Source organism: Muscardinus avellanarius (genome assembly GCF_963383645.1).
Source record: "Muscardinus avellanarius genome assembly, chromosome: 13".
Taxonomy (NCBI): domain Eukaryota; kingdom Metazoa; phylum Chordata; class Mammalia; order Rodentia; family Gliridae; genus Muscardinus; species Muscardinus avellanarius.
Window position 1 is genome coordinate 81794928 of NC_137799.1, and position 17643 is coordinate 81812570.

Consider the following 17643-nt stretch of genomic DNA (forward strand, 5'->3'; position numbering starts at 1 on the left):
TCAGGAGGATCGTGGTTCAAGGACAGCCTCAGCTACTTAGTGAGGTCCTTTGCAACTAAGTGAGACCCAGTTTCTTATAAAAGAATAAAAAATAGGGCTGAGGGTGTAGCTTGGATGTGCAATACCCCGGGGTTTCATTCCCAGTACTACCAAAAAACAAAAAAAGAAGAAAACCACACATTTTAGATAATAGTGTCTAGATTCTGATGCATAGGTACTTGTTATTGTTTGTTTTGGTCATTTGTTTATGTAATTGCTTGGCATTATGAGCATGGAATCTCTGATGTTACTGCTGATTTTTTTTCCTCCTGATTTTTACTTTTTACCTACTTTTCTAAAGGCTGTTCCAGTGTCAGCAAAAGCTACTTACTGGTAAAGGTTATGCTTAAGACCCCTGAACTAGTTAGATTTTCATACTTAGCATTGGATCTGTATGTGGTTTGGAGGCTGCTTTCACATTTCAGTGAGTTTACAGTTCTGTTCATTTTCAGCCAGGGACTAGTAGCTCATGAGTTCCTTCTCTGCAGTGGCATAGATGTGGGTATGCTCACAATGTTCTGGACCATCAGGGATGAATGTGAATTCATATTAGTTCACACTTCTTAATGATAGGAGTCATCCCTGGGTTAAAATAACTTTAATAATTGGTAAAAACAAACAAATAACAAAAAACTACCCTTAAGTACCTTGAGCCATATGAATGCTGTCGTTTATTGGTACAAGTCTTACTGGCTTTCTGCTCTAATTTTGTCTAAGAGGCTACAGCCTAGGATATGTACCAAGCATTCCCTGTTGTAGGGTGAGTGTGATCCCAGGAAAAACCTGCTTCATTTTCTCTTACCCTTGTTCTTTGTTAAGCCTCTGAATGTTCAGCCAATGCTGTTTGCTCCTAGTTTCATAGACATTTGCCATTGTTTTCAACAGTGCTTTTAAGCGTGAACTTTCCGTGTTATAATGTCAGCCCCTTGGGCAGAGCTTCCAGTTCTTTCAGTCTGCCTCTACACTTGAAACTGCCCTGTGTAGGAGATGCAGATAGGTGCCCTGAACCCACTTCTCAGAGTGACACATGTGCTATAGCAACTTCACTGCTAGGTGCTTACCTCTTCTAGAATGGAACTCAAGCCTTAGGAACAAAATAGTAGATGGGCAACCAGGGTGTTTGTGGCTTGTGGGTCAGAGCACTCATTCTGTTCTACCTGGAACAGAGCTTTTGCAACATGTAGCTGGTACGTATGCGTGTGTGTGAAAGAGAGAGAGGTACTGGCTGCCTTTTATTCCCAAAGTGAAACTATACCTTATACTTGGAGCTGAGGGAAGAGTGGCATCAGCTTAGCTGCATTTGTGTAGTGTAGATCTTCAGTAACACGGTGTGGGCTCTGATGCCATAGACTTTCTTCTTCTTACCTATTTGTGGTAGATTGTCCTGAGTAAAGATTTTTCTGTTGCAATATGCCCGTAGGCTGATTTCCTGAAACTTAAATTTTCACCAGTTGGTTCATGGTTGATTCCCTGGGGAGATGGATTGCTAAGCTCCTTACAGAACCATTCTAGATCGGTTCGGTAGTTGCTTTTTGTTTATTTTAAATCTTAGAACAGAAAGTTCTTATAAAATTGTGTTAGGCCAGGTGTGGTGGTGCAAACTTTTAATCCCAGCATTTGGGAGGCTGAAACAGGAGAATCACGGTTTGAGGACAGCCTCAGCTACTTAGTGAGGCCCTTTGCAACTCAGTGAGACCCTGTTTCAAAATAAAGAATAGAAAATAGGGCTGGCTGTGTAGCTTGGAGGTAGAATGCCCCTGGGTTCCATCCCCAGCACGGAAAAAAAAAAAAAAGAAAAAAAGAAAATTGTGTTAGGTATAACTTTTTAATTTTGATTAACCAGTGTAGGAAAGTACTGTTATTTTAGCTTTAGATTTTATCAATAACTACACCAAATAATAGTTTATCATAGCTTTTTTAAAATATAGAAATGAACACGTGAATATGCTTATGTGAAATAAGCTTTGTCAAGTCAGAAAAATCATTGTATATGTGAATGGATTGGACTTGAGGGAAATGCAAAATGAAGTTGTCTTCATTCATTTTTATTTTATCACCCTTAATTTGAAAACTTTCTTACAATTGTATTGACTCTTAATTTTTTTTTCATTTTATTTTTTTTCTTTTTATTTATTTATTTATTTATTTATTTATTTTTTATTGGTGCACTATATTCATACATCATAGTGGGATACAAAAAACTTTTGTAGACATTACATGCACACATCACCCATTTAGCCCCTACCTAATCCCCACCCCATTCCCTCCCCATCCCTCCTTTCCATGCTTGGCTTAGTGATTGACATCTAGTATTATAGCAATTTACTAAAATTAAAAATGATAATCTCACAAAACAGTTTCATTTGTCTGATACCAAGCTTTTGACGACTTAAAGATAACATTTCAATATTTCTTTTTGCTTTCTTTCTTACCAGAGAATATTTTTTTCTTTTTTTTTTTTTAGGTGAAACTATCATATATTTATATATTTATTGTTCAGAAAAAAATCTATCCTAATATGTAATATGGACTCTAGATACCCAAAACGATCTCAAAAAAGAACAAAGCTAGAAGATATAAATTTTCTAATTTCAAACCATATAAAGCTACAATAATTGAAACAGTGTAGTACTGTTATAAAGGCAGATATATAAACCATTGGAGTTAAATAAAAGCCTAGAGATACATTCTTCCATATATTGTCAAGTTATTTTTGACAAGGTTTCCACAAACATTTGGTGGAGGAAATAATAATCTTTTAACTAAATAGTGTTGAAAAATAATAATTACATGAAAAAGAATAAAATTGGACCCTTACCTAATCCCATATACAAATATTAACTCAAAATAGATAAAAGACCTAAAATAAATCTTAATACTATATATAAACTTTTAGAAGAAAATCTGGGTCAAAAACCTTACAACATTGAAATTGGCAGTGATTTCTTGGATATGATTTCAATGGCACAGGCAACAAAAGGGTATACAAACTCCCTAAAAATAAAATATTGTATATCCAAAGACAATGTAAACAGAGTTAAAAGTTACTGATAGAATGGGATAAAATATTTCCAAATGCTATATCTGAAGGTATATTAATATTCCAACTAGAAATTCTAAAAATTAACAATAAAAGCAAACAATACAATTTAGAGATAGGTAAAAGACTAACATAAGTAATGAATCTCCACAGATAACTAATCTTATTTGTCTGTTGGATAGAAAATCTTGTTTCTCTGGTTCTGGTGTGTGTTACCTATTTCTTCTTTGTAGTTAATCTCTTTGAGTATTTTCTCTAGTGCTGGTTTTGAAGACATAAATTCCTTCAGTTTCTGTTTGTCATGGAAGCTTCTTACTTCTCCATCTAATTTGATAGAAAGTTTTGCTGGGTAGGAAATTTTTGGCTGGAAGTTGTTTTCTTTCAGAGTTTGGAATATGTTACTCCAAGCCCTTCTGTCTCTCATGACTTGGTTTGGGAAGTCTGGAGTGATTCTAATTGGTTTGCCTCTGAATGTCAGTTGGCCCTTTGTTTTTGTTGCCTTTAAGATTCTCTGCTTGGCTTCCACATTGGTCATTTTGACAATTATGTGGTGTGGGGATCCTCTTCTCTGATCCTGTCTAAAGGGAGTTCTATAAGTTTCCTGGACCTGTGTATCGACCTCTTGCTCTATGTTTGGAAAATTTTCTGCAATTGCTTCCTTGAAGAGATTGTTGATCCCTTTGGTTTCACCTTCTTTTCCCTCCTCTATTCCAATTATTCTTAGGTTAGCTCTCTTAAAATGGGCCCATATTTCTTCAATGTCAGATTCCTGCTGTCGGATATTTTTTTCTAGATTAGAAACTATGCGTTCCTTTTTGGATTGCTCATCTTCTAAGAGCGAGATTCTATTCTCCATGTGGTCTAATCGGTTGTTTGTACTTTGAATTGAGGCCTTTACTTCATTAATTGCATCCTTTATCTCTTTTGGGCTCTCTCTGAATTATTTTCGAAACACCTCTATTATTTCTACAGTTATTTTCCTGATTTGATCTTCTAGAAATCTCTGAATTTCTGTTTTATCGGGTTCTGATGTTGTGGGATTGTGGGCATTCATTGCTCCATTGTTGTTCCTCTTTTCTATGATTTCGGGAGTTTGTGTCTTCTCTGGGTTCTTCCCTTGGGTCACTACGACTTCACATAAGGTGCTCTGGATCTCGAGTCTGTGGTATCTCAGGCACCACTACTCCTTTACTGGGTTGTATCGCAAAGTCTCAGACCCAGGGAGTCAATAGAGGCTGCTTTAGACTATGGGGGGTGCCAGGTTGCGCGTCTCTGCCACCGTCCCTCCCCCACTGGGTCAAGTCCCTGGAGTCAGTACTGGGATTTCTCTTCTGGGACCCGCAATTTGACTCACTGTTGTTGAATACGCAGATGGAGCTGTAGTGGACTCAGTGAATTCGCTGCTGCTGCCGCTGCTGCTGGTGGCAATATGGCACCACTGCCACACCCTTTGCCGTGAGGCTGGCGTATTTCTTCTCTGTTTTTGAACTCCGCTCTGAGTCCCTGCAGCGTGTGCTGAGCCCAGCCACTGGGAGCTTTAGATGCTCCCTGCGCCGAAAAATCTGCCGAATCCCGCCGGGGTCTTCCGCAGCGGCTCACATCGGCTCGCTGTCTGGGCTCTTCCGCAGTGGCTCACCTCGGCTCGCTGTCTGGGCTATTCCACAGCGGCTCACCTCGGCTCGCTGTCCATCGCTCCTCTCTGAAGCCTGGTGGGCTGTTGAGTGCATTGGTCTGTAGCCATAGCCGTCCGGTGAGCTCGCCACTGCCGCCGGCAGTAAGGCGCTGCTGCCGCGTCCTTGGCCATGAGGTCGGCATATCTCCTCTGTGGCTCTGAGATCTGAGACTCCCTCCTCTCTGGGGCTGGTGATTTTTATGTTTCTCTGGTGATGGTGTTTTCTGGCTATGAAAGGCGCTGATTTTGTGGTAATAGAGATTGGTTGTTAGCGGGGCTCTTAAGCCCCGCTTTTCTCGGTCACCATCTTCCCGGAAGTCTGTATTGACTCTTAATTTTTGTCTTGTCCTTTTTCATACAGATTTGAAACCAGAATAGATTCATTTCATGTTACTGGCTTACCAAATAATTCCAACAAACCCTGCCTCCTGTCTTCATTGGATGATATGTCACTCTTCCAAATTATTTTTGAGACAAATCCTTTAGATGAAACTGCTGCTCAAAGGTGTATCATAGAAGCTGAACCTCTGGAAATAATATATGATGCAGTAAGCAGTTTTTTACATTACCAAGTTTTAAGAATCCATTTCGCTTTGCATCTGTGCTTCATATTACTGATGCTTGTTTAACAGAGGACAGTGAATAGTATTGTGGAATTCTTCAGACCCCCGAAGGAGGTACATCTAGCACAGCTCACTTCAGTGACTTTGACAAAGCTTGAAGAATTTCGAGATAAGACAGCAACAGGTAAATTAATGTTGATAAATTAAATACTGGACTCTATATTAAACTCCTATTTATGTTAATATGATTATGGTAAAATTTAAATTTATTTATATATTTTATACAATTTAATGGAAACTAATTTGGATCTATTCTGTTTACAGGCAAACATAACAATCATTTTATACTCAGCTTTTGCTAAGTAACCATGTTTTTATTTTGTTTATGATGTTAGGGCCTCCTTTTGACAATAGCAGGTCATTTTTTTCCTTTCATGATATATTCTGAAGTTTGATATATTAGTCTCAGAAAATGAAAGTTTCATCCTTTTTTATTCTTTGGAATAGAAGGGGATGCTATTTCTTCCTTAAATGTTTGGCAGAGCTTAGCAGTAAAATCAATTGGGCTTGGAGATTTTTTTTTGTGGGAAGATTTAAAATTACAAATTCAGTTTTGAAAATAGCTCACTATAGAGATAATCTCTATGATTTTAATGCTTTTCAGTTTGTTGAGACTTGCTTTCTTGCCCAGTATATGGTATTTTATTTTATTTTTTTAAATTTATTTTATTGAAAGTAAATGTTATACATTTAATCTGTATTTGGTGCCCTCTCCCCCGCTCGTTTCCCTTCCCCCCTCCCGATACTTAATACCCAGGCTAACCTTGCTATATTCGTACTTTTACACCTATTTGGAAATAGCCGCTCATCAATCAAGTTCAGCCTCCTTCCTCTCTTAGTTTTCCATTCAAACTTTGCTGAGATTTCCCTTCCATTATCTGGAGTCCCTCTGGTATCCCCAATGCTCACTTGTTTGGGCATATTAGAGGAAATATATGTCCCTTCTCTTTCTGTGTTTGGCTGATCTCACTTAACATGCTTTCCAGCCCTTTCCATCTTGTTACAAATGACGTGATTTTGTTCTTCTTTATAGCTGAATAGAATTCCATTGTGTTTATTTCCCATAACTTTGCAAACCATTCATTTGTTGATGGGGGCCTAGGTTGTTTTCAAATTTTGGCTATTACAAATTGTGCTGCTATGAACATAGGTATGCATATGTTGTTGTAGTTCTCTGTTTTCAACCCCTTTGGAAAAATACCCAGGAGTGGTAAAGCTGGATCGAATGGTGGATCTATTCCCAGTTTTCTAAGGAATCTCCACACAGATCTCCATAGTGGCTGAACTAGTTTGCACTCCCACCAACAATGTAAAAGAGTTCCTCTTTCCCCACATCCTCGCCAGCATTTATTATTGTTTGATTTCTTTATGCTTGCCAATCTGACTGGGGTTAGATGGAATCTCAGTGTAGTTTTGATTTGTATCTCCCTGATGGCTAATGAGGAAGAACATCTTTTCATGAATCTATTGGCCATTTGTATCTCCTCTTTTGTAAAGTGTCTATTCATTTCAGTTGTCCATTTCTTGATTGGGTTGTTTGTTTTGCTAGTGCAGAGTCTTTTGAGCTCTTTGTATATTCTGGATATTAGCCCCCTATCGGAGTGGTGACTGGTAAAGATCTTCTCCCATTCTGTAGGCTTCCTCTTTAGGTTCTTGATGGTTTCCTTTGATGAGAAGAAACTTTTTAGTTTGATGCTATCCCACTTGTTCATTCTTGCTTTAATTTCCTGAGCTTTGGAGATTTTGTTGAGAAAGTTACTGCCTGTGCCTATATGTTGTGGTGATGAGCCTATGTTCTCCTCTAATAACTTAACAGTCTCTGGTCTGATTTCTAAGTCTTTGATCCATCTCGAGTTGATTCCTGTGCATGGTGAGATATAGGGGTTTAGTTCCATCTTTCTACAAATGGATAGCCAGTTCTCCCAGCACCATTTGTTGAAAAGGCTGTCTTTTCTCCAGCGTATGAGTTTGGCCCCTTTGTCAAAGATTAATTGACTGTAGGTGTGTGGATTTGTTTCTGTATCTTCTATTCTGTTCCACTGGTCAGTGTACCTGTTATTGTGCCAGTACCATGCTGTTTTTACTACTATTGATCTGTAGTATAGTTTGAAGTCTGGGATTGTGATGCCTCCTGCGTGATTCTTGTTGCTGAGAATTGCTCTGGCTATTCTGGGTCTTTTCTTTCTCCATATAAAGTTCATGATAGCTTTTTCTAGGTCTGTGAAGAATGTATTTGGTATTTTAATGGGAATTGCACTGAATCTATAAATCATTTTTGGCAGAATGGCCATTTTGATGATATTTATTCTGCCTATCCACGAGCACGGGAGGTCTTTCCATCTTCCAAGGTCTTCTTCAATTTCTTTTCTTTTTTTTTTTTTTTGGTGGTACTGGGGTTCCTGGAAGCCCTTCTACCTCTGGGCTACACTCCCAGACCTATTTTTATATTTTTATTTAGAAACAGGGTCTCCTAAGCCAGCGCGCGGCTGGCTTCGAACCTGCGCGATCCTCCTGTCTCCGCCTCCCAAGCGCGGGGATTACAAGCGTGCGCCACCACGCCCGGCTCAATTTCTTTCTTTAATGTTTTATAGTTTTTGTTGTAGAGGTCTTTTACATCTTTGGTTAGGTTTATTCCTAGGTATTTTATTGGTTTTGAGGTTATAGTGAATGGAATTGATTGTTTTATTTCTTTCATTGTGGATTCATTGTTGGTATAAAGAAAAGCCTCTGATTTCTTTAGGTTGATTTTGTATCCTGCAACTTTGCTGAATTTGTTAATTAACTCCAGAAGTCTTTTGGTTGAGTTCTTAGGGTCTTCTAGGTAAAGGATCATGTCATCTGCAAATAAGGATAATTTTAATTCCTCTCTTCTTATTTGAATTCCTTTGATTTCCTTCTCTTGTCTTACTGCTGTGGCAAGAGTCTCAAGGACTATATTGAAGAGGAGTGGTGATAGTGGACATCCTTGTCTTGTTCCCGATTTTAGGGGAAATTCTTGCAGTTTTTCCCCATTCAGTATAATGTTGGCTTTGGGTTTGTTGTATATTGCCTTAATGATGTTGAGGTATGTTCCTTTTGTTCCAATTTTCTGTAGTGATTTTAACATGAATGGGTGTTGGATTTTGTCGAAGGCTTTTTCAGCATCTATTGCTATGATGATGTGGTTTTTATTCTTGATTCTATTTATGTGATGGATGACATGTATTGATTTGCGTATGTTGAACCAACCTTGTTTTTCTGGGATGAAACCAACTTGATCATGGTGTAGTATTCTCTTGATATGGTTTTGAATGCGTATGGCTAGTATTTTGTTTAGAATTTTTGCATCTATGTTCATTAAAGATATTGGTCTGTGGTTTTCCTTTCTTGAGGTATCTTTATTTGGTTTGGGGGTTAATGTGATACTGGCCTCGTAGAAGGAATTTGGGAGAGTTCCATCTCTTTCAATTTCCTGGAATAAGTTATGAAGTATTGGTATTAGTTCTTTACTGAAGGCTTTGTAGAATTCAGCTGGAAACCCATCTGGGCCTGGGCTTTTCTTTGATGGAAGAATTTTTATTGCCATTTCTATTTCCTTGTTTGCTGTTGGTTGGTTTAGGCTTGCTATGTCCTCTTGGTTCAGTTTAGGTAGGTTAACTGTGTTTAGGAATCTATCGATTTCTTCCATGTTTTCTTGTCTATTGGAGTATAAATTTTTAAAGTAGTTTCTGATAATCCTTCGAATTTCTTCACTATCTGTGGTGATGTCTCCTTTTTCATTTCTAATTTTAGTAATTTGCATTGATTCTCTTTTTCTTTTGGTTAGGTTGCCCAGGGGTTTATCAATTCTATTAACCTTTTCAAAGAACCGGCTTTTTGTTTTGTTGATTCTTTGAATTGCTTTTTTTGTTCTCTATTTCATTTATTTCTGCTCGGATTTTAATAATTTCCTGTCTTCTGCTGGCTTTGGGGTTGGACTGTTGCCGTCTTTCTAGATCCTTGAGTTGTGCCAATAGGGTCTGAACTTGGTGATTCTGAGTCCTTATGTGGGCACTCAATGCAATAAACTTTCCTCTTAATACTGCCTTCATAGTGTCCCAGAGATTTTGGTAAGTTGTGTCTCTGTTTTCATTTATTTCCAAAAATTTCTTTACTTCTTCCCTAATTTCTGCTCTTACCCATTCATCATTCAATAGTGTATCATTCAGTCTCCACGTATTTGCATAGTTTCTTTTGAGTTTCCTGTTGTTGATTTCTACTTTAATTCTATTATGTTCTGAAAAGATGCAAGGAATTATATTACATCTTTTGAATTTGCTGGTGCTTTCTTTGTGTACCAGGATGTGATCTATTTTGGAGAAGGTTCCATGGGCTGATGAGAAGAATGTATTCTGTAGTTTCTGGATGAAATGTTCTGTATATGTCTATTAGGTCCATTTGGTTTATAGTTTTCTTTAGTTCTAAAGAGTCTTTAGTCAACTTTTGCCTTGAAGATCGATCCGGTGGTGTGAGAGGAGTATTGAAGTCTCCCATTTGTATTTGGGTCTATTTGAGATCTCATGTCCTGAAGGGTTTGTTTTACAAACGTGGTTGCATTCACATTTGGAGCATAAACGTTTATTATCATTATATCATCTTGGTGTATTGTTCCTTTTAATAAAAGGAAGTGCTCCCTGATTTGTCTCTTCTGATTTAAAGTTTAAATTAATTCTTAGTTTAAAGTTTACATTGATTCTTAGTTTAAAGTCTGTTTTGTTGGATATCAGGATTGCTACCCCTGCCCTTTTTTGTTCTCCGGTAGCATGGTATATCTTTTTCCATCCTTTCACTTTCAGTCTGTGAGTGTCTTTGGCTGTTAGGTGAGTTTCTTGCAAACAGCATATATTTGTGTTGTGTTTTTTGATCCACATTGCCAATCTATGTCTTTTGATTGGTGAGTTAAGTCCTCTGACGTTAAGAGTTATTATTGAAATATGATTTTTGTTTTCTGTCATTTTGTGTTCTGTCATCTGTTTGGTAGGTTTTTCTTTCTTCCTTACTTAGAAGCCCCTCTGATCACTTTCCTCTCTTCTCTGGTTCTGAACTCTGCTTCTTTTTTCTTCTTTATGGTTTATTTCTTTAAGTATTTTCGCTAGTGTTGGCTTTGAATTCATAAATTTTTTGAGATTTTGTTTATCCTGAAATACTTTTATTTTGCCCTTGACTTTGAATAGTAGTTTTGCTGGATAAAATAGCTTCGGTTGGAAGTTATTTTCTTCCTAGGTCTGGACCACATCATACCAGTCTCTCCTGGCATTCATGACCTGGGTTGTATAGTCTGGGGTGATTCTTATTATTTTGCCTCTGTATGTCACCCCACCTTTTGTTCTCACTGTTTTTAAGATCTTTTCCTTGGCTTCTATGTTAGTCATTTTGACTATTATGTTGCATGGGGAGATTCTTTTTTGATCTTGTCTTAATGGTGTTCTGTATGTCTCTTGAACATGAAGATCTATCTCTTGTTCCATGTTAGGGAAGTTCTCTGAAATTATTTCTGTGAAGAGATTTACGGATGCCCCTGGTCTGTACCTCTATCCCTTCTTCAATGCCTTTTATCTGTAAGTTAGGGCGTTTCATGTTGTCCCATATTTGCTGTATGTTTAGGTTTTGTTGCTGTAATGACTTCTGCATACTATTGACTGTGTTTTCGGTGTTGGATGAACTGTCTTCTAACAGTGATATTCTACTTTCCATTTCCTCAAATCTTCCAGAATTTCTTCCTATTGCTGACTTCATTTCATTTATTGACTCTTTCTTTTCATTCCAGACCTCTTTCTGATTCTTTTTGGTGTTTCTAACTCATCTTTCATCTCCTCTAAGCTTGTTTTAAATCCTTTCATCATATTGTAGATCAACATTCGGAACTCCCCTTCCTGTATTTCTTGTAGGTCAGTATTCGTGATTTCTGTCATTTCTCCATTATTCCTAGATCTCATATTTTCAGAGTTCTCAGGTCTGGTTTTCTGCTGTCTTCCCATCGTTAGTGGGTATTGTTTTTAGCCCAGTGTTTGTAATAGGACTTTAGAAAAGACTTATCTCTCCAGAAAAAAAAAAAAAAAACTTATCCCCCCAGAAAACCAAAAACCCAAACAAACCCAAAGACCCCAAAAGTAAAACAAACAATACCAAACCACCATAGTAAAAAATAAAATATAAAAGGAGAGAAAAATAGTAAAGAAAAAATAATAATAAAAGAGATAACAGTCCTAGTATGGCCCCGTGTAGGTATTGCGCCTTAAGCGCTCTTCTTTGGTCCCGGAGTTGAATTGGCCCACTTTGCGCACACTGGCACTCACATATATCATACTCACTGTGTGCTCGCTGGGTCCGTGGCTCCTCTGAATTCACGCTGGCAGTCCAATCTGTGGCTCTGAAGCTCTGGCAGCTGTCCCGTATCCTGCTGACTTTTCGCTCCCGCGGTGAGCAGGTTCACTTCCAGTTCTCAGGGCTTGTCTGTGGGGCCACCTTTGTTGGGTGCTGATCTCCAGGTGTGTCTGCGGGGCCGCCTTTGTTGAGGGCAGCTCAGGAGCTCCAGTTAGCTAGCAACTTCAGGTATTGGAACTCTCTGGTCACTTTCAGACTTTAGAGCTTCTCTGGGAATGTTAAAGACCCAAAAGTCCCATTTGGGCCAGCGTCCCTGAGGCCACTGCACCTGCGCCTGCACTCCGCCAGCTGCTGAGTCTTCAGCTCACTATCTGCTTTCTTTGTGTGTTGTGGTGAATCTTGTAGTTCAGTTGCTGGATTTTTTTCTGCCATACTCCCCAAGTCTGTTTTGGATCGTACATTTAATTTTTTCTTTATTAAGACACTTCTGTCTCAGTAGTTGAACTTAGTTTGCTTCAGCTAGTGAGAGACGCTGCATCTCTCCGTCGCCATCTTGGAAAACCAGTATATGGTATTTTAAAAAATATGTTCCATATTCACTAAAGCGCTTAAAATTTAAAATATCTCTACATAATATGTTAGGTTACATTAAAATCATATACTTCAAATTTTATGTATTTACTGGAGTCTGTTTCTCCATATCCTTGCTAGCATTTGTTATTGTTTATATATTGATGGTTGCCATTCTAACTGGAGTTAAGTGGAATCTCAGTGTAGTTTTTTTCTTCTTTTTTATTTTTTGGTGGTACTGGGGATGGAACCCAGGGGCCTTCTACCTCCGGCTACACTCCCAGACCTATTTTATATTTTATTTGGAAACAGGGTCTCTTAAGCCAGCTGAGGCTGGCTTCAAACCTGCGCGATTTGCCTGTCTCAGCCTCCGAAGTCAGGGGATTACAAGTGTTGCCACCACACCCCGCCTCAGTGTAGGTTTCTTTTTCTTTTTGGTGGTACTGGGACTCCTGGAAGCCCTTCTACCTCCGGGCTACACTCCCAGACCTTTTTCATACTTTTTAATTTTTGGAAACAGGGTCTCTTAAGCCAGCACAGCTGGCTTCGAACCTGCGCGATCCTATCTCCGCCTCCCAAGCGCGGGGGGGTGGGGGGAATTACAAGCATGCCCACCATGCCTGGCATCAGTGTAATTTTGATTGAACATTTTTATGTTTATTGGCTTGATTGTATTTCTTTTGAAAAGTATTTACTCAGTTGAAATGCCCATTTTTTATTTTTTTTATTTATTTTTATTTATTTATTTTTTTTAGTGGTACTGGGGTTCCTGGAAACCCTTCTGCTTCCGGGCTACACTCCCAGACCGAGTTACTAAATTTTTTTTGGAAACATGGTCTCCTAAGCCACTGCGTCTGGCTTCGAACCTGCTATCTCCGCCTCCCAAGCGCAGGGATTACAAATGTGCGCCACCACGCCCGGCGAAATGCCCATTTTTTAGTTGGCTTTTTCTTTTTACTGTTAAGTTTTTTGAGTTCTTTTATGTATTCTAGATATTAGATAATTAGTCCTCTATCAGAGGAGTAGCTGGTGAAAATTTTCTTCCATCTGTACGCTCTCCTTTCAGGCTCTTGATTGTTTCCTTAGCTGCGCAAAAACATTTTGGTTTGATGCCATATCCATTTCATTTATTGATTCTCAGTTTTATTTCCTGTACTTTGGGGTCTTACTGAGAAAGAGTAATCAAATGGCAAGAACTACGTCCATTTAGATCATTGCTGTAAGCCCCGGAACCCAGCACAGTGCCTCATAATACAAATCACTCTAGATAAATAATTGAATGAGATGTATAGGACTGAGATAGTGTTCTACAGCTGTTTAAGTAAGTGCAATCTAGACCTCCCTGGAGAAAGGCACGACTACTACTCACTGAATGGCAGAGAAGACACAGGGATGCCAAACTGGCAAAACTTGCTTGAAATCTGCTCTCTGAAACTTTATGGAAACCCATCCTCAGCTGATGGGGAAAGGTGTTCAAGTGCCCCTGCATGCATTCTGCCGTGGAACCACTAGGCGGCACTGTGAGGGAAGGTACTGGCTGTTGCAAGCTGCCCTTGCCCAGTGTGTTGCCTGGCCAGGTTTTGGAGAAAGCCACTGTTACAGGATAAATTTGGCAGCTCACTGGAACTAGGAAGTAATACCTTTTCCTCCTGCAGTTTCTCTCCTTTGTTTTTTCTCTACTTCAGTGCTGGTTGACAAAGCTAAAGCATTGAGTGGGCTCAGATCCTCTTTCAGAGCAGGCAAATGGGTGAATTTGGAACTGAGTGAAGAAACAAATCAATAACCAGGTACAAATGTTGTAAAGGAAATGAGAATTATGTATTCCTGATTTAGTTTTGGCAGGACTGTCAAAGAAGATGTCTTGTCTTTGAAAACGTATTATTAAGACTAGGTAGGGTTAGGTATAGGATCTAACCAGCTGAAGAGTATAAGGAAGAGCCTTTAATGCCATGGTGAATTCTGAAGTGTCTGTCTTGGGAAATAATTTAGGGGTTGCAGAAAGCTGCACTCGTTCTAATGTAGTGAGTATAAGGAAAAGAGTAAATGATGTTAAAGAGGTATAGTCTCAATTACATAAAACAATAAAGGCATACTAAGCAATTAGGATTTTATTCTAATACAAAAAGAAATAGGGGGGAAACAAAGTAGACTTAATATTTAAAATAAAATACTCCCATCCTCCTTTGATTAAAAAGCTACCTAGAGGAGTCACTGCGTTCTGGCATCAAGAAAGGATTCATTGACAGTAAGGCATAAGATAAGACTTCTTGGGAGGTACAGGACTTGGATTCACAGAGGCAGGAAGAATACAAGGGGGAGATCATTTGGGTTTAGGAATCTTTAAAGTAGAAATGGAGTTGGACGATAAAGAAATGCTTAACAGGTAGAGACTGGAGAACCTTGAGGACTCACCCACTAAACAAACTTGGTGCAGCTGTGCCATGTGTGTTCGAATCCAGATTATGGAGGGAAAAATGTGAGCTCTTTGGATTCGCTTCTGCTTTTAAGTTCCAAGCTTGTCAGAATTTCTTCATGATCTGTTAGTTTATGTTCATCCCTGTAATTCACTTTGCCTTTCACTTTCATTTTAAGAGATCAACTTGAATCTGCCTTATACAGGTTACTGGAGATACTAAGGTCTTTCTTCCCCTCTCTTGACTAGATACTTGTTTGGTTTTCCTAGGCAAGGCTTTGGTAATTGCCTGAAATTTTGATATTTCTCATATTTTCAGAAAAATCTAGTCAAGACTTAGGATATTTTCTACTATTATAGAAATGTTTATATTTAAAACAATATTTAATTTTTTCCTTAATTCTTTTTTCCTTAGCTTTTATATCAAGCTAGTCATCTATTGGCAGTTGACACTCAGTATCCACATTTAAGCTTTACTCTGTCATTATATATATATACTGTATACATTTACTTATAACAAATTTACTATAAGTACATCTAAAATTATTGATGTAATTCTATTTGAATGTGTATTCTTTAATCCTTAATTTTAAATATTATAGCAAAATAAACTGATTTTTCTGCACATATGCCTTTTTTTGCTTTAGTCTCTCATAAACAGTGTATTGATATTGAGTTACCAAAACCATGGAATGATTTCTTTTGGAGATTTGGCTTTTAAGGAAGAAAGACCTATTATAGGAATTAGAGTTAATTAATGTAATAGTTAATGTAATGTATAGAGTTAGTTAATGCAATATTCCCATATTACACTATTCTAATATTCAATTATTGAGTTTTCTGGATCAGTTCTATTATAAAATTATAGAACTATTCTGGCAGAGACTTATTTTAATTGCAACCTTTCTCATTTAGTACTCTCTGATCTTTTCTAGGTTATATTTAGTTTTGAAAAAAGAGTTCAGTCAAACTACCCATATTTTTGACACCAATATGGGGAAGGGTTTACACATTATTAAAAATCCTTTTAATTTTTAATCTACCTTTTAAAAATTTTTTATACTGAGCTATTAAATAATTTTTAGTTTCTTATAATTCACATTAAAAGTAGTCCTCATGACATTTTGTGTAGTGTTCTTGCTTTCTCTCTTTTTTTTCTTTGTAAAATGAAGGTTCTTTCTATTTGAGTAGCAGATCTTTTACTCACTGAAACTGATTTGATGACTGTTGGCAGGATTTTTTATAAGGCGGGTTTCCATTTTGTTGGGTCACAAATAATCTATTTAGGTTTATAAGCTGTTGCTAAGCTTAAGAACAAAAAATAGATTAATTTGGTATACTGATCACATGCAAGTGAATGAACTAAATTTGTTACAATGAAGACTCTTACAAAATATCTAAGGAATGCTGGTTTGTTACTTTTTCTGATTTACATGTGATTTTATTGAAGATAATTTTATGACCCAGTTTTCATTGTATCAGACTAAAATCATTAATGTCAGATATTATTGTTCAGTATAGTAAATGCAGCTGTATTAAGTTTACAAATTGCAGCCAGGCATGGTGGTGCATACTTGTAATCCCAGCATTCAGGAGGCTGAGACCGGATGATCCCGGATTGCGGACAGCCTCAGCTACTTAAGTGAGGCCCTCCGCAGCTTAGTGAGACCCTGTTTCAAAATAAAAAATAAAAATACGGCAGGGGGTGTAGCTCAGGGGTAGAATGGCTTCCGTCCCTAGACCCACAAATAAATACATAAATAAATTACAAAATTGGAAAAATCTATACAGATTCTAACAGTAGCAATGAATAAATGTTTCAGGCCACTAACATTTTATTAGTTCTGTATTTTTCTTCCCAGTTTTTCCCAAATTGAGTTCATGGGTTAAAAAACACCTTTTAAAAAGGATGAGTAAATGAGGTGACCCTACTGAGGGGAGAAGAGGGAAGTTCCCTAATGTGTACATTCATAAACATATCAAAGTCAATCACTAAGCCCAACCTGAGAAGGAGGGATGGGGGAGGGAATGGGGAATTGGGGAAGGGCTAAATGAGTGATGTGTGATGTATATCTCTACCATCTTGTATCTCACTATGACTACAATGAACCAATAAAAAAACTTAAAAATTTTACCCAGTTTTATACTAAGATTTAATTAGGAAATCATTGACCAACAAATGGTTTAAATTTATACTGGAAATATTTTGCTCGTGATTATTTTAAGTTAATAGTAATTACACATTATTTTAAGATTTTGTTATCAATTTCCTGTGTTTAAGTGATCCCTATTTCTTGAGTAATTTACAAAAATCATTCATTGCAAAACTTTTAATTTTCCACAGGTTTACTGTATATTATCGAAACACAGAAAGTTCTTGATCTCAGAATTAACTTGAAGGCTTCATACATTATTCTCCCACAAGATGGGGTTTTTAGCCCTACATCAAATCTGCTTCTTTTGGATCTTGGTCATCTAAAGGTATATGCTTACAATGTTTGATGTACAGTAGGGCATGTAGGGCTTTCAGTTTAAAAACAAATTTGGGATTACATACAGTTGATTGACTTACTGGTTTTTAGATTTATGATAAATTCTAGGTTGTGAAAGTTCATTTAATTAGGTAGTTCCCTATTATTTTTGGCTTGTAAATTTGTACTGTTCAATATTGTACCTATTAGCCATGTTTGATTTTTTAAATTAATTAAGATTAAGTAAAATTAAAGATTTTAGTTTTTTCGTCATATTTGCCACATTTCCGTTTTAAGAGTCTGGGACAGCACAGATTCAAACTATTTCCATTGTCCTAAGTCCTATTGGACAGTACTGCTCTGAATCATTAAGTGTAGAGGAATACTTGTAACATCTTAAACACCCAAGAGAGGTGGATAATATTGGAATGATATTTCTAGCTAGCTAATCAATATGTGCCTTTTCTTGATAT

The 17643-nt window shown here is 37.5% G+C and overlaps 1 protein-coding gene across 1 annotated transcript in view; it reads left to right on the forward strand.

Moving 5' to 3' along the window:
- The window catches only part of VPS13A (vacuolar protein sorting 13 homolog A), a gene marked incomplete at both ends in the record, with an annotated part of 250174 nt that overhangs the window by 61022 nt on the left and 171509 nt on the right, over positions 1-17643 (forward strand). Inside the window, 3 exon segments of the mRNA XM_080708999.1 lie at positions 5113-5299; positions 5384-5498; positions 17044-17180. Coding sequence (XP_080565125.1) covers positions 5113-5299; positions 5384-5498; positions 17044-17180 — 439 coding nt within the window.